Source organism: Erinaceus europaeus, chromosome 10 (genome assembly GCF_950295315.1).
Source record: "Erinaceus europaeus chromosome 10, mEriEur2.1, whole genome shotgun sequence".
Classification (NCBI taxonomy): Eukaryota; Metazoa; Chordata; class Mammalia; order Eulipotyphla; family Erinaceidae; genus Erinaceus; species Erinaceus europaeus.
The window spans coordinates 100529221-100553422 of NC_080171.1; the positions used below are offsets into that span (position 1 = coordinate 100529221).

The 24202-nt window shown below is 45.8% G+C and overlaps 1 protein-coding gene across 7 annotated transcripts in view; it reads right to left on the reverse strand.

The window, feature by feature from the left end:
• Positions 1–24202, reverse strand: part of LOC103116844 (golgin subfamily A member 2-like) — a 32511-nt gene continuing 8309 nt past the window's right edge. For 4 of the 7 annotated variants that reach the window (XM_060200251.1, XM_060200249.1, XM_060200255.1 and 1 more), the window contains 24 exons: positions 13692–13814; positions 12955–13077; positions 12384–12494; positions 11791–11850; positions 11542–11622; positions 10745–10783; positions 10428–10490; positions 10246–10339; positions 10038–10144; positions 9253–9311; positions 8749–8890; positions 8508–8597; positions 8218–8325; positions 7891–7978; positions 5339–5676; positions 4948–5061; positions 3975–4220; positions 3822–3891; positions 3479–3585; positions 2891–3112; positions 2692–2794; positions 2502–2608; positions 2266–2419; positions 1–2172 (listed from right to left, as the gene is read on the reverse strand). In XM_060200251.1, coding sequence (XP_060056234.1) covers positions 1985–2172; positions 2266–2419; positions 2502–2608; positions 2692–2794; positions 2891–3112; positions 3479–3585; positions 3822–3891; positions 3975–4220; positions 4948–5061; positions 5339–5676; positions 7891–7978; positions 8218–8325; positions 8508–8597; positions 8749–8890; positions 9253–9311; positions 10038–10144; positions 10246–10339; positions 10428–10490; positions 10745–10783; positions 11542–11622; positions 11791–11850; positions 12384–12494; positions 12955–13077; positions 13692–13814 — 2937 coding nt within the window. In that variant the 3' untranslated portion in view covers positions 1–1984. The remainder of the gene's footprint in view (positions 2173–2265; positions 2420–2501; positions 2609–2691; positions 2795–2890; positions 3113–3478; positions 3586–3821; positions 3892–3974; positions 4221–4947; positions 5062–5338; positions 5677–7890; positions 7979–8217; positions 8326–8507; positions 8598–8748; positions 8891–9252; positions 9312–10037; positions 10145–10245; positions 10340–10427; positions 10491–10744; positions 10784–11541; positions 11623–11790; positions 11851–12383; positions 12495–12954; positions 13078–13691; positions 13815–24202) is intronic. The other 3 variants (XM_060200253.1, XM_060200252.1, XM_060200250.1) reach the window with 2 other exon arrangements.

Consider the following 24202-nt stretch of genomic DNA (forward strand, 5'->3'; position numbering starts at 1 on the left):
AATGGATAACTCCATTTATTTGAGGATGGACAAAAATAGAAATTCAACCATTTCACGTCCTTCCTTTGTTAGCAATAAATATTTTCCCACTTCAGAATAAAATTAATAGCATCAGCTCTTTGCCAGTTCAGTTTATACTACAATATGGGGGCTGTGCCCTAGTCCAGATCCGGCCATAGATAAGAAGAGTTTGACCCTCAGCCATCCCTTGAGCATCCCTCACCAGTTTTTGCCACCAGGTTATGCCATCAGTTTATAGCTTTGCCCACTATGCTAATCCCCCACTGTTCCCATGAACAAAATATTGTCCAATGGATTGGCTACAGTGAGGGTGTGGGGGCACAAGTGCCCCAAAGTGCCTTGAAAAATTTAAGATTTTTAAAATGAAGGATTAGTTAGTAGTCTTATGGGGGACCTTTTAAGGTACTACCCAACCAATCACTTGTTTTTACTGAGCCTTTGGCTCCTCTTTCTGGATTAAGAGGCAGGTTCATCAAAGGTGGTCAGTAATCTGTCACTTGATTTGTGTGTGTGATTTCTTTAAATAGTATGCCTTCCTTAAGCCTCTGGATTATTTTTTTTCTTTTTATCATAGTCCCCAAAGAGTGAAAACTACCCTTTGAATAAGTTCCTTTTTATCATGCCTCTGGCTTTCTGTTTTCCTGTAGTGTTGTTTGCTTTTTAATGTTAATGAAGTCTAGTTAGTCTTCATGCTTGCTTTCTTCATCTTCAGAGCAAGTATTCTGCATTTGGTTCTTTTGTACTTTTTGTATCTTAACATTTAATTTTTTTTAAAGAAAATTTAAAAAAATTAGTGTATCTGTGCATTTCTGTAATTTTAAAAAATTTTATAGGTTTTTAAACTTTTAATTTTTACATTTTTTAATTTTCTACTTTATTTTCTAAATATACTCAAGCCTCAGGCTCTTTTCTTTTTCTTTTCTATTTATTATTGGCTAGACACAGAAAGAAATTGAGAGGGGGAGATAAAAAGGGGAAGAGATAGATACCTGCAGCCCTGCTTCACCACTTGTGAAGCTTTTCCCCCCGCAGGTGGGCAACAGGGGCTTGAGCCTGGGTCCTTGTGAGTAAGCAGGTGCACCATCACTTGGCCCCCCTGAGGTTGTTTTTTTTTTTAAGTAGGGCTTTATTTTTTAAAAAATATTTATTCCCTTTTTTGTTGCCCTTCTTTTATTGTTGTAGTTATTATTGTTGTCGTTGTTGGATAGGACAGAGTGAAATGGAGAGAGGAGGGGAAGACGGAGAGGGGGAGAGAAAGATAGACACCTGCAGACCTGCTTCACCGTGAAGAGACTCCCCTGCAGGTGGGGAGCCGGGGGCTCGAAACGGGATCCTTACGCCGGTCCCTGCGCTTTGCGCCACCTGCACTTTACCCACTATGTTACTGCCCGACTCCCAGGCTTTATTTCTTAAAAGTTCTTTTCCTGTTCTTTTCATTATGACATTCTCTGTTCATTCTTCAATTTTATTTTTTTCCAAATAGCTCACTATATATCTTTAAAAATCTTTTTAAGCTACAGGCTTAAGTCTTTCACTGCTTCCCAGCTTTTTCTTTTTTATTAATTTTATTTATGTTTTAAGGAGTACATTCCCTTTGCTCTAGAACATTTATTTCATTTTCTCTCTTAAACAGTCTTTGCACCTCTTGTGTTTCTGTACCTTTTTAAACAATTTTGTGCCATTCTCCTAAATTACTCTCCACTTGTTTGACCTTTCTTAAATAGCAGAGAGATTAGCAACGTGGGCAAAAGGAAGTTTGCTATTTTGGCTTTTTCCTACTTCAAGTCAGGAACCGTTGAGCTGGAAGTTTCATTTTGCTAGTGTAGAGATTGAAAAGGTTATTGGGGAGGGCTGGCAGGGTCAGGGTGGCAGACTTTAGGAGGTAGGAAAGGGTGGCAAAGAATGGGTGAGGGGAGAGCCCCTAGTTCCATATCTCTAGGGTTTTCTTGCTCGTGTCAGATAATTAGATCACCAGGATCTTCACCTGGTCGTTCTCATCAGCCTTATAGAAGAAAGGCATGCATGGGTTGCTGCCCAGGCCTGGGCACTCCTTTGGGTCCTTCTGAATCTCCCGTAGAAGTTGCATTATTTGCGTTTCGGTGGTATTCTCCATATGTGTCACAGTAGATCCCGTGTTACTTACAAGGCTCGCTTTGGGAGGAGAGAGGAAGAGCAGTGAATGATGAGATGCTGTCACTCTTCCTGCCCATATGCCCGCCTACCCACACTAAGGTCTTCACTCACCAGCAGAATGTCCTGGAGTATTAAGTTCTTGGTTCTGGGCTGCTGGTGCAGGCTCCCCTGAACAATTCTGGGCAGCTGCCAGAGCCATACTGTATTTTTCTTTGTTGTCAGCGACTAGTCTTAAAATTAGTTCTTGTAGCTCCAACATTTTAATCTGGAAGGAGAGGTACTCAGCATCCTAGACCTGGCCTTCCCCCTACCCATGCCCCACTCACACAGATGGTCACAGCCCCTACCTTCATCTCTTCTTTCTCTTGGGCCAAGAGGTGGATATAAGCTTCTTTTTCCTTATGCCTTTCTTTTAGCACAGCTCTCTGATTCTGATACAGGGTGATATATTCGCCTACAAGAGGGAGAGGAAGCAGGACTCAGCTAATGGGGATTCCCCATAATGCTCCCTGTCCCTACGCCTGGCCTTCCACTCACCAATAGTGTCGGTTTCCCCTGATAACTGAATGCAGCGATGTTCCAGCTCTTCCATTCGATCTTTAAGTTCTACTCTCTCATTCATGAGGTCAGTAAAACGCACCTGCAGTCCAGATAGAAGGTTTAGGACTCAATAGCTGGGCCCCCCTCCAGCCGTGCTCCTTGCACCCCCACCCCAAGATTGAAGAAATACACACACCTGAAGTTTGTCCATGGCCCTCTGGAGGGTCTGATAGGCTTCTCTGGTTATAGTGTTTCCCTCTGCCCCAGTGGTAGAGACCTCATCTTTTTCTCTTTGTGTCTGAGTTGAGGTCCCAAGATGAGCCATGCGCAGGCAGCGGCGAGTCTGCTTTCTCAGCGCCCGACGCAGTCGTGCTTGTTCCTTCTCAGCATTGGCTAAGGCTGAGTTAAAAAATGCCACCTGTAGGCAAGAGAAAGGTACATGTGTGCTTTTTTTTTTTTTTGGGGGGGGGGTGTGGGGGACACAAACCAAGATGGGCAGGGAGGTAGAGAAAAACCTTAACCTCCCAGGACTCAGTGGAGGCACACCTGTGATTCAAGGATGGTGTTGGTGTTGACCATGTCCCAGGGAAGACCGGGGATTATAAGAACCAAAGGGATGGAAAGCAGGAATTAAGATGGGGGTTGTATTGTTACGTGGGAAACTGGGAAATGTTATGCTTGTACAAACTATTGTATTTGACTGTCAACTGTAAACCATTAATCCCTAGATAAATAAATGAAAAAAATAAAGGAGTTCAAGAAGGGGCAGGGAGGTCAAGCTCACCATGGCCTCTCGGCTATCTAGGTCCTCCGGCATGGTCAACTTTGCCTGGGGTGCCTCATCCCCTTCTTCCTTTAACTCCTCTTCCTCCTCACTGTCAGTTTCTACTCCTGTGGGGTAGGGGGTGGAGGGGAAAGGAGTAACCAGACAGTCCCACATAACCCCAAAGTGGGTGGAAAAGCCCAGGATGAAAGACTGGGACCCATCCAGCTCTGGCCCCTGAATCACAGCAACCCTGAGCCAGACTATAACCAGAGGAAAAGGTTCCTCAGCCCCAACAGTGACTGCCAACTCTCCCCCCAAAAAACCCTCCTCTTCCATGGGGTCTCTTCCTCCGGGCACTTACCAGGCATTGTCACAAGACTCAGCTTGGCCTGAAGCTGCTCGTTTTGCTGATGTGCGATACCAAGCAGGTCCTAAGGGGTCAGGAAAGAAAAGTGAGATGGGCCACCAACTGTGGGCTTTTCTGCTCAGGGACCCAGCACTCAGAATCGCTCACCTGAGTCTTCTGTAATTCTTCTTGGGCCTTTTCAGCCTCTGTCTTTGCTTCACTGCTGTGGTGTTGCAACTGGTCCATGAGTTGAGTTTGCACCAGTAGCTGCTTCTGCAGGGTTTCTCTGTCAGCAGCGAGCTGCTCATAGGCAGCCACGTGCTGTTGCAAGGCTGCAGCATATTGCTGGAGGTGGTTCAGATACTGGTCTCGTTGCTCTTGGAGGGTCTCAGCTTCCTGTGTTTTCTTGTTCACCTGTGGAGAAGACACGAGGGGTGAGCGTAGCAGCTAGAGGCTGCTTCCAGAGTCTCAGCCCATAGTCTGGTTGGTGCACGTGTGCATGTGGGCAGGCACAGTGGGGTTCTGCTGCCCGGCCAAGTCCCTACTGGCCTAGCTCTGGGCCCCAGGTGACTGTACCTCCCTTGCCCAGAGCCCCCCTGTGAGGTAATTGAGGACTGATAAAACTGAGTCAGAGTCCAGGGCTGAGGTCCAGGATCATCATTCATGTCACTAAGTGGGTACTCAATGATGGCCTATATCCCAGAGCTTTTCCAAATTTCTTTTTTTTTTTTTTAATATTTGTTTATTCCCTTTTGTTGCCCTTGTTTTATTGTTGTAGTCATTATTGATGCCATTGTTATTGATAGGACAGAGAGAAATAGAGAGAGGAGGGGAAGACAGAGAGGGGGAGAGAAAAATAGAAACCTGCAGACCTGCTTTACCGCCTGTAAAGCAACACCCCTGTGGGTGGGGAGCCGGGGAGCTCGAACTGGGATTCTTATGCCGGTCCTTGCACTTTGAGCCACATGTGCTTAACCCGCTGCACTACCACCCAACTCACAGCTTTTCCAAATTTCAAAATCAAAGGTCAGGTTCTGGAGGCCCCTGGTGTCTCCTGTCCCCCCAGCTTAGTGCTGCCTGTGTCTCTGTCCCCAGAGATTGGTGCTTGTCTCCTGTCCTTCCCAACTATGGTGGGGGTTACCATTTCTTTAAGCTCTTCCTTATCTTGCTGCAGCACTCCCATCTTGTTGGCTAGCTCCTTCTTGACATGTTGCTCAGACTGCAAAGCATTGGTAATCTCCACATTGTCATTTGTCTGGATAGAGGGGAGCAATCAGCAGTCAACACCAAATGCAGACAGAGTCCCCCAAACATGATGTTCATCTCAGACCACTCAGAGATGACTCGCCCCCACCCCTCATTCGCCTGAGCAGGGTTCCTTCACTCAAAGGGTCCTTCACAGGCCCCGGTCACAGCAGGTCCACACCACCCATGTTACAGATGGGAAAAGCAAGGCCCAGGGGGTCCAAGTGTCTTACCCCACCCCAAAAGACAAGGCAAGGGAAGGGGGCTGGCAGGGTGGGGCCACGAACCAGTTTAATAAATCCATCTTGCAGCTCTGCTAACTGCTCTTTAAGCTGTTGGTTTTGCAACATTGCTCTGGAAATAGTGGTGCGGTCATTCTCCATAGTCTCGAGAATTTTCTTTCTTGTTTCAGCTTGATCACCCCATATCTCGGCTTCCCGCTCCAATTCTGCAAGTCTATATCCTTGCACCAAATTTAACTGATTGAGTTCATTATTGTTTTTAACTTGTTCTTCTAGGCGTGCGGCCAGGTCCTCTAGCTGTTTCTGTAACTGTTCAGTTTCAGTCTGCAAGCGCTGCTCCATTTCTGAGGGTCCTTGAGGGGGCTCAGGGGGTGAAGGCACAGCTGAAAAAGAAAGCGTACATTAGGGGGTCAGGCGGTGGCACAGTGGGTTAAGCGCATGTGGCGCAAAGCGCAGGAACCGGCATAAGAATCCTGGTTCGAGCCCCCGGCTCCCCACCTGCAGGGGAGTCGCTTCACAGGCGGTGAAGCAGGTCTGCAGGTGTCTATCTTTCTCTCCTCTTCTCTGTCTTCCCCTCCTCTCTCCATTTCTCTCTGTCCTATCCAACAACGAATTGCGTCAACAAGGGCAATAATAATAACCACAACGAAGCTACAACAAGGGCAACAAAAGGGGGAAAAAAAATGGCCTCCAGGAGCGGTGGATTCATGGTGCAGGCACCAAGCCCAGCAATAACCCTGGAGGGAAAAAAAAAAAAAAAAGAAATATAAAAAAAGAAAGCGTACATTAGAGCCTCAAGAAAACTTTTTTTTTAAGTGTATCCTGGAATATTGGTGTTAGTTTTATTTTTTTTATTTATAAAAAGGAAACACTGACAAAACAATAGGATAAGAGGGGTACAATCCCACCACCAGATCTCCGTATCCCATCCCCTCCCCTGATAGCTATCCTATTCTCTAACCCTCTGGGGGTATGGACCCAAGGTCATTGTGGGGTGCAGAGGGTGGAAGGTCTGGCTTCTGTAATTGCTTCCCCGCTGAACATGGCCATTGATAGGTCAATCCATAATCCCAGCCTGCCCCTCTCTTTCCCTAGTAGGGTGGGGCTCTGGGGAGCAGAGCCCCAGGACATATTAGTGGAGTTGTCTGTCCAGGGAAGTCTGGAGCCTGGTGGCTGAAAAGACAGTTAACATACAAAGTCAAACAAATTGTTGAACAATCATAAACTTAAAGGCTGGAATAGTGCAGATGAAGAGCTGGGAGGTCCTCCATTTTGTAGATAGCTAGCAGGCATATTTTAGTTCTATTCCCAAGGGCCTATGGCTATACTAGTACCCCCCCACCCCACCCCCCCAAGCCTGACATCTGATATGCAGGTGGATCCAAGTTATTGTCTGGGGAGATGATGTCATGGCTGGAAAAGGAACAGAAAGCTGGATTAGGGAAAGGGGTATAAATATTGTTGACTGTAAACCCCACCGATTTGATTTGTCTGGGGCCCATATTCAGCTTAGGAGCCTATGTGACCTCTGCATCCCTATAGATCTGAGCTCATATTCTGTGGTCATGAGTAGGAACATTCCAAGCTGCCCCAATATCGACCCATCTTCCTCAGGTGTAGCATAGAGTATGTTGTCTATCCTCCCTTCGGAGGATGGAACATTCTCTACCATTGTTGATCCAAGTTGAGGGTAAAGTCCTATGGGGGGGCCCACAAATGGGTCTATTTTGTTGTTCCTGATAAGAAAACTTCGTATTTATCAATTATTTATTTATTTTGGTACCAAAGCACTATTCAGCTCTAGCTTATGGTGGTGCGGGGGACTGAACCTGGGAATTTGGAGCCTCAGGCATGAGAGTCTGTTCGAAAAGCCATTATGATATCTACCATCCACCCCAAATTATTATTTATTGGATAGATACAGAGAGAAATAGAGAAAGCAAAGGTATAAAGGGATATATAGAGAGACACCTGTAGCACTGCCTCACCACTTGTGAAGTTTTCCCCTACAAGCTGAGACCTGGGGCCTTGCACCCAGGTCTTTGCACATAGTAACATGTGCCCCTAACCAGGTGTGCCACCACTCAGCCCCTCACAAACCATTATACACAGCTCCTGCTTCCAACCCCCAGCTTCCTGGATAATAATCTCTCGTAACCATTGCATGTTCACTTCACACAGTTCCTTAAAGTAAGAGTCCTTTACATTTTTATGTTCAAGACAAAGACAATTCTAGGTAGTCAACAACAGGCACTCCTCCACCCATCCCTCTCTCTCTCTCTCTCTCTCCTCTTTCTTTCTCTTTTAACAGAGCACTACCCAGCTCTGGCTCATGGTGGTGTCAAGGAACTGACCTAGAATCTCTGGTGTCACAGGACTGAAAGTCCTCGCTGCTGGTGGTGCTATCTCACCAGCCCCTCGTGAAGGAGACACTGAAGCTGAGAGAGAGACTATAAGACTTACCAGCTCCTGGCACAAACCTCACTCCCTGTGTCACAATGCCTTTCCTTTCACCCAGCTCCCTGGGACATTCTAGTCACCAACACCCTTCCATGTCCCTGCAATCCAGTTCCCAGATCGCTCCAGTCCCAGCTTACCCATCTGGCTCTTTAGTTCTGTCACATAAGTTTCTAGTTCTTCAACCTTGTTCATACTCTTCTCTTTTTCTTCTTTCAGTGTTGTCATCTGTGTGCACCGTGCCCCAGGAGGGAAAAAAAAAGTTGTAGCGGGGATGGATGTTGAGGTACATGGAGAAAAGGGATAGTGGAAAGGCCAGGGGACTATTTCACCCACCCCCATCCACAAAAGTGACACCAAGGTGACTGTGGCTGTGCATCACAGCAAGTCATCTGATTTCTGTCTCGTGGAAGCCCGTGGGGACACAGCAGCCTCTTGAAGAGAGGGGCCTGGAGGTCACAGCTCACCTGATCTAACAACTGTTGCATTTTTCCTTGCCAAAAAGACGTTTCATTGTTGAGTCTCTGTGCATAATTGTCTCTGTCAATCTGTAGATTCTTCAACAACATCTTCAACTGCAAGAATGGGCAGAGGAATTAAGAGGGGATGACCCAGGGCAGGTGAGATAGCAGAATGGTGATGCAAACAAAATTCTCATGCCTGAAGCTGCAAAGAGGGGATGACCCTGGGCCTCACTGGCTGCTAGTTACCGGGAGAGTTCTTCTACTTCTACCTCTCTCCCTCTGCGGTGACTCACCTGTTCCACTTCTTTCTCTAGGTGAGTTCGCACTTCCAGGGCCTGTTGGAATTGCTGGTTATCTGTGGCTACTTCTGATGGTGAAGAATACTAGGTGGTGAAAGATGAGACAGTTACCACTGGGCGATCCAGGTTGTTCCATACCCCCACCCAAACGGTCTGAGCTGGGCCCTCTGTGATCCCTAGTGGCTCTGGGCCCAGCTGAATGGGGTCCATACTCCCTGGGGCTCCAACCCCATACCTGTAAAAGTAGTAACTCAGACATTTCTAATTGTTTTTTCACATCATCTAGCCCAAGCTGCAGGGTGGCCTTCTCTTTAACACATATTCGCAATTTTTCTTCTAGTTCAGAGTTCAACTGCTTCAGATCTTCATTGTTTTTACTATGGCAAAGAGTTGGGGGGATGGTATGAATAGAAATAGTAAAGAAAGGATCCTGAGATGAACCCACTGCATTTTCTACAGAACCACAGAACAGTAGTAAGAATGAAGTCTCTGGGATCAAAACAATGGTAGCAGGTCAGAGAGAGGACATGAATTGCTGGAGACCACAGCCGCAGCGGCATCAGTGGTACAGTTGGGACTAGAACTTGATCTCACCAAGTTCAGTTGCATCTTCCCCCAACATCAACACACACACACACACACACACACACACACACACACACACACACTTCTCTGCACATGGTCTATCTCCACACCCCCACTCCATCCCTCTAGTTCTCCACCCAGCCCAGCATCCTACTTGTTTTTATATAATTCCATCTTCAGGGAATCTCTTTCTTGACTTAATTCTTTGTTATCCTACAAATACAGAGAGCCAGAGGTCATGATTAGGCAGGTACAGGCACAACCTGAAAAACCCTAACAATAACTATGCCACAGCAACATTTCCCCACCCTGAGTTACACCTAACATTTTTGTTTTTAGGAATTTTTCTTCTTACTATTTTAACTATTTTACCTTTTGTTGCCCTTGCTGTTTTATCGTTGTTCTAGTTATTGTTGTTGTTGTTTATGTCACCTTTGTTACATAGGACAGAGAATGGAGAGAGGAGGGGAAGACAGAGAGGGAGAGAGAAAGACAGACACCTGCAGACCTGATTCACTACTTGTGAAGTAACTCCCCTGCAGGTGGAGCCAAGGGCTCAAACCAGGATCCTTACAATATCATTGCACTTCACACCACGTGCGCTTAATCTGCTGTCCTACTGCCCAACCCCCATACCTAACATATTTTAAGTCTCTTCTCAGTCCCTGTTTGCATTTGCTTCTAGTTAACAATTTAGTCAGGGCAGAAGAGGCAGGTAAAGAGAGGTAAAGTCACAGCTCAAGCAGGGGACTCAGATATTGTCAATAACGTACCTTCTCTTCCTAGCATCATAACCCTACGTGAACCGTTATTGAGTGCTTTGCCAGGTGCTGGGATTACAATCCCATTGCATACTCCCAATCATGGAGGCAGTTACTATTATAACCCTGTCTCAGGAGGAGGAAGATTAAAAGTGGATAGGTAGGAGGTGGGGCTCACCTTCTCAGCCCGCTTCTGACGGGAAGCAGCAGCTGAAAGTGTTCGCTCTAGCTCCATGACCCGCAGTCTTGAAGTGTGCAATTTAGTAGCAAGCTCTTCAGCTTCTCCTGGTGATAGAGAACAAAACGGAGTCCCCTGAAAGAATCTCACTGTGGGCTTAGTGGATGGACAAGCCAAAGGATGGATGAAAGGGGGCCTGAATTCCTACCTTCTTTTCTCCTTACTGCCTGCTGGGTATGCCCCAGAGCTGTCTGCAGGTCAGATTTTTCAGAGACAAGAATTCCAATGGTCTGAATATGGACCTTGGGAGGGGAGGGGGGGGGTGTCAAACACATGCTGAGAACAAGGCCAGGAAACATTTCAGAGGGGAGAAGAGTATGGTCTACTCACCTGTAACTGCTCTCTAAGGGCCCCCTGTTCCTTTGCAAATTTTTGCTCAAAGTCCTTCTTCTCCTGTGAAGAAAGAAAACACATCCCTTACTGGGAGGGGGCAGAGTAGAAACAGCAGAGTAAACCCCCAGCATGCAACCAATGGCCCGGGACAACCCCCCAGCAAGAGTGGATTACTGGTGTGGGGTGGATGTTGGAGGGGACACCAATGGACACTTTACTTCTCCAGGTTGGAGTAAAAAAGGCTAGAATGAACCCTTATATTTGCATCCTCCCCCAAACTGTGGATTGGGTAATGAACAAAGAAATCACATTACTTTTTCCCTTTGATTCAAAATATCTTCATTCTGCTGTCTCTGTAGGGAGAATGAAAGGCAGGTGAGTAAGATTTGTCTCTCTTTAGTGCATTCCCAAATCAAGAAAAAGAGAAGAGTAGGGGCCAGGAGTGAGTTTGAAAATAAAAGTTCTCAGGCAGGCCCAGGGACTCATCAAGTGGCAAGATCTCCTTTAAGTCCCAAGAAAAGAAACTTTAAGTCTTGGGTGGGTTTGCACATAGCTGGAGAAGTGAGAGTCTGAATCTGAATTCCCTTGACACAAATCCACCAGAAAAAGAGTTTGAGAGGGGAATGACAACTAGCGCTATGCCAGTTCATGATTTTGAAGGTGCACTCACCCCACAGGTGTCTACAGAAACCATGCTCTAGGCCAGGCCCTACTCATAATTCAAAGGATGTAAGAATGAAAAGGAAAGGCTTAGGGAGCTGCAGGAGACCCTGACACAATAGTCCTAGTCTCCCCTCCTCAGGAAGCCAGAGACCTGAGAGAATAAATCAGTCCCTCTGTCAAGACCGAACACTCTAGCCATGCTAGGACTTCCCTTTAGAGGCAACAGACCAGGAGCAAACACTCAACAAGCAAGCGGGGTCTGGAGAGCAAAAAGCAGGCTAAGTGGCAGCTGCAGAAAAGCTGTGCTGCATGCTTGGTTCTCTGAGCTCCTCCAGCTGGGCCCTTGGGCCCGTCAGAATCCCACTCTCCTTTGGCACTGAGGGCCCCCTGCCCATTCCTTCCAAGTCTCATATTGGCAGTGTGGAAACGGAACCCACGGCACTCTTACCAAATTTTCAATCATCTGAAAAAGTTCGCTGTTTTTTATATTGCTGTAGTCCAGGGACAATGATAACTCTTGGTAGCGGCTCTGAGGCACATGCAGAACAGAAGGAGAAGGTGGAGAAGGGGAAGGAGACAGGTAGAGAAAGTAATCGTTAGGGTCTGCTGATGTCTGGGCTGACTCAGTAGGCAGAGGGGCACCCAGCCCCCACTGGGGAAAGAGGCTGGAGGGGGGCTAATCACCAGGATCACTTACCTCCAGACTTTTCAAGTCAGCCGAAGAGAGCACCTCATCCCCATTGACCAAAGGTGAGGGCTAGGAGAGACAAAAGAGCTCACCTGGAGCTGTACTCTGCTCTGCTCATTGCTTAACCCCCTGATTTCTCCCCCACCAAACAGAAGTGCCTGCCTTTTCTCCCTACTCTGGTACTGCCCATCTCTATACCCACTAGTAAGAAAACTCCCATGGCTTTATATCCACGATCCTGTCGCCTCAAGCAAGAACTGATTCCTAGATCTGAATCTTGTGTTACCTAGCAATCACATGGCCCCACAACTTCCACTGCACCCCACAATTTCCACTGCACCCCTTCAAAAAAAACTAGTAGCAGGGCTGAGTGGTGGTGCACCTATTTGAGCACACATGTTTCAATGCACAGGAACTCAGGTTTGAGCCTCTGGTCCCCACCCACAGGGGGAAAGCTTCACAAGTGGTGAAACAGAGCTGTAGGTGTCTATCTGTATCTCACCCTCTCTATCACCCCCTTCCCTTTCAATTTCTGGTTGCCTCTATCCAACCACATTAGAGTGCTTCAATCCCCCAAATTTGGGCTCTAGTCTATAGTATACCTCTGAGACAAGACCATTCAGTTGTAATGAAAGTTGACGAAGACTCTCAGTAGAAGACATACTTGCATCAAAATTAATCATAGGACACATGTCACCATCAACTTCAGGATTCTGTTATGAAGAAATTTGAAAAAGACAAAAAAAAGAAAAAGGAATTTTAAAATCTAAAGGAAAAACCACTCGGTGGGGAGTCACATGTGAGTCAGGAGTGACTGGCATCACTTTCCACCTTTGAACAGAAAGGAAATTGGGGGTTCAGATCCCCCTCCCTCCCAGTAGCTGGGCAGAAACCTGGGTTCTAGAAACCAAGCCACCTGAAGAAAGCCAAAGATGAGCCACAAAGACACAAACTTTTAAAACATAGCTGTGTGGTCCAGGATGGCACAGTGGATAAAGCACTGGACTCTAAAGCATGAAGTCCAGAGTTCAATCCCCGGCAGCACATGTACCAGAGTGATGCCTGGTTTTTTCTCTCCTATCTTTCTCATTAATAAATAAATACAATCTTAAAAAAAAAAAAAAGAAAGAAAACACAGGTGAACAGACAGGGCATCAGGGAAGGAAAACCAACCTGGGTGGGCTGAATATCTGCAGATTCTAAGCCACCTGCATCACTGAGCGAGACACTAGAGGGTGAAATAGCTGCATCACCGGCAGGGTCGGCCACTGGGATAGGTGCTCCTGCTGCCTCCACCTGTCACGAAAAGGAACAGAGTAAAGAAGCGATGTGGGTAAAGGACACTGAGACTGCAGGTGGAGAGGTGCAGGGTAGATGGCTGCTGCAGCGGGGTTTGGAATCAGAGTCACAGGACACCAGCCTCACTCCAGTCCCTGCTCCTCAAGGACCAGGGGCCTGTTCTCCCTGGAGCCCAGTATGTGACACTGGGATGCTACCAGGCTTGTCACACAAGGGCAAGCAATGTGTGCTGCTGGGCCAGCAGACAGACATCTACAAAGCAAAGCCAGGATCTGCCTCACAGTCTGCCCTCACCTCCCTGGGCTCCTGGGAGCATGGGGGTAGAATGTGCCAGCCTGTGAAATGGAAAAGGACCAGGGCTGTGCACCCTACCAAACTCAACTATAGTACTCCCTCATGCCGTCACATACCCTTCACAAATGCTGACTCCTCCAAGGCCTTCCGGGTAACAGACAACCTCCAACAGCCAGCTGGGCTCTAAATTCCCTGCTCCCATTCTTGCCATGGGCTGGGAAGGACCCTGGCTTCTAGCAACAGAAGCTGAGCCACCCCAAGTGTGGGGGAGAGCAGCCTGAAAAGAGGGCTGAGCCGAGGTGGGGCAGGAAACAAACCTGCAGGCGCATGACAGATGCAGGCCGGAGGCTGCCTGCATCAAGTTCTGCATCACTAGAGGGTGGGAATTTGGTGGTGCAGACAAGGTCTGCTGCCAGGCAAGGTGATCCAGCATCTGCCACCTGTCACGAACAGAGCCTGGAGTTAGGAAGCCATGCAGGAGAGAAGGGGCTCAGTGCAGGGATGCTGGGATGCAGAGATGCTTGGGGGCAGGGTGGGAAGCACAGGGATTCCTACCATCTGTGTGACAGTCACACAAGCTGGAAGACAAGACATTCAGGACCCCCCACCCCCATAACAACCTACCTTCAGGATAGCCCAAGTTCAAAATAGGGTCACTGCATACCCACCCCACACACACACACACAGGATCCTGTTCTCCTGGTGGAGCAACATCAGGCCCCCAGAAGCACCAGGCTCCTCACACCAGGGGCAAACTAACTGTGCCAAGTTGACCAGCAAAGAGACAAATGCAAACACAAAGCCAGTCTCTGCCTAGAGCAACTCCCCACTACCCTGGGCTCCTGGGGGGCAGAGGGCACACAGCCTGTGGAATGGACCAGGACGACTGTGTGTGCCCCGCCACTTTGACCTCCTCCCTTCCCTCTCCACCATTCCCCAAGCCCCAGCAGTGTGCCAACTCTAGGAGTTTTGGGGGAAGCAGTTGCCCATCCAGCACCCTTATCAGCCCATGGGGCTAGATGTGCCCATGCAAAACCCAGACCCCTTCGCCCTTCTCAACATCTAGCTCTGCAATCACACTAAGAACTTAACCCAGGGGTCAGGAGGTTGCACACCTAGTTAAAGGCATATAGTACAAAGCTCATGGACCCACACAAGGATCCAGGTTCAAGCCTCTGATTCTCCACCTGCAGGGGGATATTCACAAGAGATAAAGCAGGTCTACAGGTGTCTGTCTTTCTCTTTCCATCTCTCTCTCTCCCTTCTCTCTCAATTTCTCTGTCCTGTCCCAAAAAATGGCCACTAGGAGCAGTGGATTTATAGTGCCAACACTGAGACCCAGCAATAGCCCTGGAGGTAAACGAAAAAGGAGAGGAGGGAGGAAAAGAAGAAGATGGAGGAACTTAACTCCGGCAGCAGGGCCAAGGTGTCCGACCCCTTAAGTTCAGACATCCACACCTCCAAGTATAGTCCTTTTAGGAAGACTTTTTTTTTTTTAGTGTTTGTTTATTCCCTTTTGTTACCCTTGTTTTATTGTTGTAGCTATTATTGTTGCCGTTGTTGTTGGATAGGACAGAGAGAAATGGAGAGAGGAGGGGAAGACAGAGAGGGGGAGAGAAAGATAGACACCTGCAGACCTGCTTCACCGCCTGTGAAGCGACTCCCCTGGGGCTTGAACCGGGATCCTTATTTCAGTCCTTACGCTTTGCATCACCTGCGCTTAACCCACTGCATTATCACTCAACTCCCCTAGGAAGCCTTTTATTGGGCCTACCTCATCCCATCCTCTGGCCCAGGGTCCCACCTAGCCTCGCAGAACAGACCCAGGTCAGGTCACTGTGGAGAGTTCTTGTTCTCAGGAATTAGGGAGCAGAGACAGGGAGCACGGCTGATGAGTGAAGTGTGAGCAGGGAGGAGTAAGAATGGGGGCCATGCTGGAGACCTCAGAAACACCTCCAGCTCTCTCAGGAAAAGGACTCCAGACCCTCTGAACCCTTCCCATCTGGGTCTGGGGACCTCCATAGAAAGCTGAATCCTAGGGGCTTAGGAAAGCAGCTGCCTCATTGCTGCTTCACAGATACAGAGCCGTTTGCACAGAACTTGCTGCAATTAGAGTGACAGTCACATGTGCCGAGAGACACTTGAGCTACTCTACAGCCTTCTGGTCAGTCAAAGCAAAGCAGGTACTCTTATGTTCTTTGTAAACCCTTCTTGAAACCAGCCAAAGCCACCAGGCTAGGCCTGGGCTGTCACACCAGAAGGGAGAGTTCATTGTGAACTCTGACCTCAAACCAGCCTAACTGCCATACTGGCCACTGAGTCTACAGGAGAAAGCAGGGCTCCCATAAAGTGAGTGGTGAGACCCTGGGGGAGGGAATCAGTCCCTAGCCATAGCCCCTCCATCCTTAGGGGTCTCCGACAATCTCCAGAAGTGGAAAAATCTGATTTGTGGAGATAGAAACATACTGAACATCATTGCTTTTCTGAACAAACCCATGGTCTCACATTTCAGGTCTTATACTGAAATTTATAAACACCTTGCCTGATTTCAGTGTTTAACTCCTGAAAACTGCAGGTTCTTGATCATATAATGCCCATGGTCTGCTCTGTCTCTGCCCTACTCCCTGTTCTGGCAAGTATTCTCAGCTCCACCCAGAAGGGCACCAGCACACACACTCCTGCTCCCTGACGCCACCTCCACCTCCACCTCCGGAAAGATCCAGGAAAAGCCAGGTGTCAGTCTCCTCCCTCCCAGTTGCTGGCAGGACCCTGGGTTTTAGAAATCAAGCCACCTGAAGAAAGGGGGAGAGCAGTAATGGAGGTGCAGACTTTGAGAACCAGGAAGAAAGCAGGAAGGAAAACAAACTTGCAGCAAGAGGATGGACACAGCCTGGATACCGCTCATATCAATTGCCGCGACACTGAAAGTGGTTCACTGGCGTCACAGAAACACCTGCAGCTCTCAGAGAAAGGACTGGAGACCCTCTAAAGTCTTCCCATCTATATTCTGGGCACCAACATGGGCAGCCCAAGCTAGGGGCCAGACTTCCTGTCTCTGTCCTCACTGTGAACTCTGTCCCCAAACCAGGTCTTATTGCCATACAAACCTCTCTTAGTCCTCAGGGGAGAGTACAGTGTGCCTGAGACCCTGAAGGAGGGGCGTAACTCCAGCCCTTCTCCCCAACCCCCACCCCCAGCTCAGGAATCTCTGAGAATCTCCAGATTAGCACCAAAGGGGCAAAGTTTGATTTGTGAGGACTGGAAAATATTTACTATCGACATTCTGAACAACCCCCAGTCTCACAATTTCAGGTCTGATACTGAAAAGTTAGAGGAGACCTAAACATCTTGCCTATGTTAAATGTTTAGCCCTGAAAACTGAACCAAAGTCACACCAGTGATAATGCAAGAGACCTAGGTGATAAGATGTCCTGAGCGCTTTCAGCAGCGTTGGAGATGGCATGAACTTATACCTGTCACAGAACAGAGCAGGGGCTTAGGAAAGCAGCTGCCTCATTGCTGCTTCAAGGATACAGAGTAGTTTGCACAGGACTTGCTGCAATTAAAGTGACAGTCACATTTGAGCTACTCTGCAGCCTTCTGGTCAGTCAAAGCAAAGCAGGTACTCTTATGTTCTCCTCTGTAAACCCTCCTTGAAACCCATCAGGCTAGGACTGGGCTATCACACCAGCTGGAAGCAAGTTGTGCTGAGCCAGGGAAGGAAAAGGCACTAATCACTTAAAAGGCTAGTTTGAGCCTCACAGCAACTTTCCCATGGGCACTGAGGACCAGGAGGTCTGTTGATGCAAACCCTTCAACTCCACTTGTTCTCACTTGACCCACAGTCCCACCCAGTCTCTGTCCATGGTTAAGGCCAAGCCTCTGGTCCTATGTTTAGTGTCTAGCATGCCAGAAGGGACGATAATGAGAAAATGGTCAAGGACAACAATGAAATACCACTTTACTCCTGTGAGAATGTCATACATCAGAAAAGGTAGCAGCAACAAATGCTGGAGATGGAGACAATGTGGGCACAAAGGAACCCTCCTGCACTGCTGGTGGGAATATAAATTGGTCCAACCCTTGTGGAGAGCAGTCTGGAGAACTCTCAGAAGGCTAGAAATGGACCTACCCTATGATCCTGCAATTCCTCTCCTGGGATATATCCTAAGGAACCCAACACATCCATCCAAAAAGATCTGTGTTCATCTATGTTCATAGCAGCACAATTTGTAATAGCCAAAACCTGGAAGCAACCCAGGTGTCCAGCAACAGATGAGTGGCTGAGCAAGCTGTGGTCTATATACACAATGGAATATTACTCAGCTATTAAAAATGGTGAATTCACCTTCTTTACCCCATCTTGGATGGAGCTTGAAGAAATCATGTTAAGTGAGATAAGTCAGAAAAAAAAGGATGAATATAGGTTGATCTCACTCATAGAAGTTGAAAAACAAGATCAGAAGGGAAAACATTAAGTAGAACTTGGACTGGAGGTGGTGTACTGCACCAAAGTAAAAAACCCTGGGGTTGGGGGAACGGATCATGTCCTGGAACATGAAGGCAGAGAAGGACCTAGTGGGGGTTGCACTATTATGTGGAAATGATATGCATGTACAAACGACTGTATTTTACTGTTGATTATAAACCATTAATCCAGAAAGAAAGACAGAAAGAAAGGAAGGGAGGGAGGGAGGGAGGAAGAAAGATGGTCAAGGACTGAAGCTTCAGTAGGGGAGAGCTGGGAGGAGCAGGTAGAGAAAAGGGTTGGACTTGGAAACTGCCAGGAGCCATTTCTCTGCTTTATAGATGATAAGCTTTGAGACAACGGAACCCCTCAAGACAAATGTTAATTACCCCCTGGGCAGGCCATTTCCCCTTAGGTAAACCATTTATCAGTAATCAAGTGAGTCAACACACAGTTTGGTTCCTGCCATTTGTTGCAAGGAACATTCCTCTTTGAAGTTTGCTCCCCCTTCCCCTCCTCCAGCATTCCCTCTCCTTCCCCAAAGCCTTATAATGCCTGTATTCTCAATAAAATTTAGAGCTTGATCAGAAACTTGACTTGCTCTCGTTCTTCGCGTCTCTTGTCCCTATCATTTCAGGTCTCATTGGGTTGCTAGCCCCTGCTCACCGCCCTGCTGGCCGGGGCATAATGGCGCCCGAGCGTGGGGCAAAGAAGCCTTCTGAACCTAGAAACTCCGCTGATCGAGGGGGTAGGCCTACCCGAATCCACAGAGTCACCGCAGCCCGAGGGGGGTAACGCAAAGACGCAGAGATCGCCACGGAAATACCCGCCCGTGAGTCGCATCTGGGGAAGAGTGTCACAGCGGCTGAGGTAAGCAAAACCATGGGACATGAATTCAGCAAACTATTTATTCATTAAAGGACTCAAGGAGTCACTCAAGACACGAAGAAATAGGGTTAAAAAAAATTAAAGAAGTTTTTAGATTATATTGGAAATATTTGCCCCTGGTTCCCCCAGGAAGGCACTATAGATGAGAAGCGTTGGAGGAGAATTGTTGATTGTCTTAATGATCACTATCAGTCTTTTGGTCCTGAACGTGTACCTGTTTCTGCCTTTTGTTACTAGAATTTAATAAATGATATCTTAAAAATCTATAATAATCACCCTGATATTAAAAACCTTATTACAGAGGGTGAAAAGGTCCTCCGGCAACTTTCTTGTCCGCCGTCCAGGACAAAGACCCCATCTCCATGCCCTTCTGTGGTTATTGATCTTGATCCCCCAGTACCCAGTCAAAATAAAAGCCTCCCAACACCCGATGAAAGTAAAAGCCCTGTTTCCCTCCCTACAGGTCCCTCCTCACTTACTAAAGTTCCCTCCATTGACTCTCCTATTGCTAATTCACATGAGAGTGAAACCCAGCATTCTTTCCCCTGCCTCTATCCAGTTTTACAAAATCTCCCACAAAACCCTCCCTCTCCTGAAGCACTTCCCGCAGAGATTGAGGCTTTGCTAGAAAAAGAGGCTGCCAGATACTACAATCCCTATTGGTGTCCTCCTCCCTTTAATCTCCCTCCCTATATCCATGCTCCCACTCTCCAGCCTGACCCTCTCCTTGATAACCCCTCCGTCAGGAGGGCATGCTCAGGAGCCCTTACAGGAATTTCCACTCTCCACAAGGTCCTTGCTGACCAGAGAGAGCAGCTTCAATTAATGAAAGAAATAGCTGCAGTTACAGAAGAGCTTACATTTTTAGCCTCACCAAAAAACCTAAGCCCAATCCCTAAAACTAAGACTAAACCATCCAAATCAAACCCGGTTTTGGCTTTCCCTGTTACTCGGAGCCAGGCTCAAACTGGCTAACCCTAACCCCTAAGCTCTTCCTTGTCCAGACTGCCTCCCTACACCACCGTCCCTCCGTTTTGTGCTCTGGTCCTTGACTTGGCCAATAATACTGATTAAACCACCAAGGCTAAAACTCAACTAGCACGAAAAACAGCTTCCCTTAGAAAATTAGTAGAAAAAAAAAAATGAGAACATTTACAATTAGTTAAAGAACTGTGGGCTCTTGATTTGGCATTATCTTAAAACTAGTCAGCCAAAAAAGATCCAGCTTTTTTCCCTCTACTCTCAAAAAGCTTAAAACCAGTTCTGAGTGAGATCTTATCTGGCTAACAAGCTATTCCTTAGAGAAAGAATGAAATCAATCAAACAAGATGTTCTCTTTAACTTAAAAGCTATTAACCAGAAAACCAGTACACACTTTTGATAGAAATTTAATTATTTGTTTCTTTAAAACTGTAAAATGTACCTTAGCCACAAACGCCCCTCCTGGATAGATAGGCTGTGAGTTAGGAATCCAAAAACCAAAAGCGGTTTTTCAAAGGGAAAATTTTCCTTTCACCAAGAATGTATGTTTTAAGTCTGTGCTAACCTTGTTTTCATTAATGTGTGTTAACCCCTAAGTAACTAAAGTTTGTTTTAAGTTTTAAATTAAGATTTAGTTAAGCTAAATGTGGTTTTAAAGATCCAGACTCATAGAGTTGGCACACCTTTACCAGAGTAAAATATAAGACAATTTCGTCCTTCTGATAGCTAATATCAGCATCAATTCATTAGTTAAAAAGACTTTCTGAGATATCTAGACATGGTAAAATGCCTCTGTAGTCTCTCTCACTCTTGTGAAAATTGTAGATATTACCAGCACCTCAATATCAACTGCCACTGTTTGTTAATTTAATTCCATCCTTGAACTGACTTTCTAATAACCCAGTCAGTGTAGAGCAGTGGCCTTGCCAGGAAAAAAGGGTTAAATGTGGTATTCCTGGCCTGATAAAAATTTTTCATTTGGTAGATGTGATTCAACAAAATTATTTAGTGTAAAATGGTCATCTAAAAGAAATGTTAACAGTAAAAATTTATTTTAACATTTCAGCTTTAAGGTTTATCTTAGCTTTTTAAGTTACCTATCTAAATCAAAGTGAAAGATCAATTAAGTTGTGTACCCACCCTTGTTCATAGCTGCCCTAAGGGTGTGATAGCTTTGTGATAAACAAAGGTCCTTAACAAACAAAGTTTAACATTTTACTCAAAATTGTTTAAGTGATTTCAAAAAAAAAAAAAAGCTTTTAAAATACTTTCTCAACTAAACAGGCAAAACTGGCTTGGGTTAGTAAAAGATAACACAATAGTTATGTTAATTATTTACATGCCAGAGGCTCTTGCGCTGGTTTTCCTCTTTATATCTTTCTGCTTTTAAAAATTATCTGGTTTGTTTTAAGACACTGCCAGAGGTTTATTCTTGATAAATTAAGGTAATACATTGTGTTTTTGGTCTGATAGAAGATTTGTTTTGGCAAATCCTGATTTAACAAAATTAATATTTTGAATATTTAAACTATGAGGTTTTATTTTAGCCTTTTAAGTTGCCATATTAGAGTTCTAAAGAGTAAAATCTATTTATATCTATGCTTACTCATGATAGCCTTGTGATGAGTAAAGATCTTAGTAAACTAAAGGTATAATAGTGTACTTAAACTGTCTAATCAGTTTAAAATAATGCTAAAAAATGGTAAATATTTTATCATGTCAACACATTAGGTATTGACTTTCTATAACATATTGGTATATTCTAATGAAGAGCCTTCTAAAATCATAGAAAAAAAAAAAAAAGTCAATTCTAACCATTAGATCATCAATTAACTTGGTACAAGTTCTCTCCCTAAGTAAATAATTATAGGTACATCTGCACATGAAGAACTGACTGCTCATATGGTAAGATTTAAAAATAAACATTTTTAATTATTTATGGGTGTGTGATGACTCCTAAAGTCACTCATATCCTAAAATTTTTCTCATTTTTTTAACAAGCCTCTTAAAATTTTAACACTTGACCTGCCATAGTGAGAGCACTTTACTGGCTCCTGCATTATTTAATTAAGATCTTGCTATTCAGACTTTTAAGATTCATCTCCATTGATGAAAGCCAATGCTCTCTGACAGATTGATGTAATTCACCTGCCCATGTTTAGTAAACAAAAAAAAAAAAAAAAAAAACTTTTTCTCTCAGTTGATATTTTTTCTAAATTTATGTGGGCTACAGCTCAAACAAGAAAAACTAAAACCCTTAAGCTTAATTAATAATAAAAAAAAGAAGGGTAATGCACCCTCCAGTATTCAGTTGGCTAAAGTGTCAATGAAGTAACATACTAAATCTTTTTAATATTTACAAAAATTTGAATTGTCCATTTATTATATCTCATTGACAAAGCCACCCACTTTTCCAGTCACAGAGACATATTTCCTTTTTCTCTTTTTTCAACACTGGATGTCCATGTTTGTTTTCCTTTTATTATGGTGGATGACATTGCTCTTGCAAAATCCACAGAGTCCCTGTTGGCAAGTCCTTACCACAAAGGACGCCATGGCAGTATATAGTCCAGCTAACCTCACCAGCTTATCCAAGTCTTCTCTTTCTGCTGACCTACCACTGCTGACTTCATCTTTGCATGCTTATTGACTGCTCACTTTTCTCAAAATGTTCCTTGATGTTCAAGGAACCTCACCTTGACTTCTAATGTGTATGCACATCCTCTGTGTTTTGGTAAACACCATCCTATATTTTCATGTTAATTCTTCTCTACCTGGTCCTTGCCTCCTAGTTTTGCTTGTTCCACAGCTGACCAGAAGAAGAAAATTTCATCAGTTGGCGCTGACCAGAAGACCAGACGTGCTGTGTTTCTTCCCCTGGACATCACATCCACTGACTGCTTCCCTTAGACTTGCTGGTGGCATGCTAGGACACTCTATATATTCCTCCCATAAATTTTCTGACAAATTACAACAGGTTATAGACTCCACCACAAATAGTCTTGAGTCACTACAGAGCCCCTTATGAGACCCTTATTAGTCTTTTGTTAATAATTACCTTAGGACCCTTTATTTTTAATAAGATTACTGATTTTATAAAACAGCAGATTGACTCCTTGGCATTAAAACCTTTGCAAATTCATTATCACAGACTTGATTTGGCTGACAGAGGCCTGGCTGAACCTGAGGATGACAGACCCCCTTTTCGGATGGCATAAAACTCAGAATTATGCATCGAGACATCCAACCTTGGCAGGGCAAGGACACCAGTAAGGGGTGTAAGGCAAAGCACTGCAGGGGGAGGACCCTATTGTCCGCCTCTGAGTCCCCCGTGAAGCAAACCTGATTTGCATGGAGGTTGGTGTCAGCAACAAAAATTGTTTCCCTAGAAACTGTGGCTCTGCCTCCCCTCCCCAAAAAGACACCAAGAGCCTTATAAGATGCGGGAAGGTTGGTTTTTGCACCCATCCCGTGGGAGGATTCAGGTCAATACTTCCCTCCTCTGGTTAAGCCCACCAAACCTGCTGTCAGGGTCTCTGCTCCTCACCCACATTGCCTGCCTCAATTTTAAAATTATAACAAAGGGAGGATATGCCAGGAGCCATTTCTCTGCTTTATAGATGATAAGCTTTGAGACAACGGAACCCCTCAAGACAAATGTTAATTACCCCCTGGGCAGGCCATTTCCCCTTAGGTAAACCATTTATCAGTAATCAAGTGAGTCAACACACAGTTTGGTTCCTGCCATTTGTTGCAAGGAACATTCCTCTTTGAAGTTTGCTCCCCCTTCCCCTCCTCCAGCATTCCCTCTCCTTCCCCAAAGCCTTATAATGCCTGTATTCTCAATAAAATTTAGAGCTTGATCAGAAACTTGACTTGCTCTCGTTCTTCGCGTCTCTTGTCCCTATCATTTCAGGTCTCATTGGGTTGCTAGCCCCTGCTCACCGCCCTGCTGGCCGGGGCAGGAAACACAGAAAAGGCTGAAGCTTAGAGAGAAAAGAGCTGTCAACTATCTGAACTCCACTAACGCAGCCCTGTGGGAACCAAAATCGAAAGCTGAGTGTGGGAGACTGCCCTACTGCATCTTACTGTCCTCAGGGGCCCTTGGTCCCAGAACCAGGGCTTGTTTGCCATACCAACCTCTATCTTAGCCTGATAGCTGAGATCATGCTTCAGCAGAGTGGGGGTCTGGGACTTTGGGAGAGGTGGCCATTACTAGCTATGGCCCATTTTAGGCTCAAGGACTTCTGGTCATCTCAGGTTAGGCCCAAAAGTGAAAATACTGTTATTCTGGGGACATAAATTTACTATTTTGTGCTCAACCACATTATTTCATAAGTTTAAGTCTTGTCTCTAAGAATGGAGTTAACTAAAGTACATTTTTCTCTATCTTTCTTTTTTTTTTAAGTTTTTTTTTTTTTGTAATTTTATTTATTTATCTTCCCTTTTGTTGCCCTTGTCTTTTTATTGTTGTTGTAGTCGTTGTTGTTG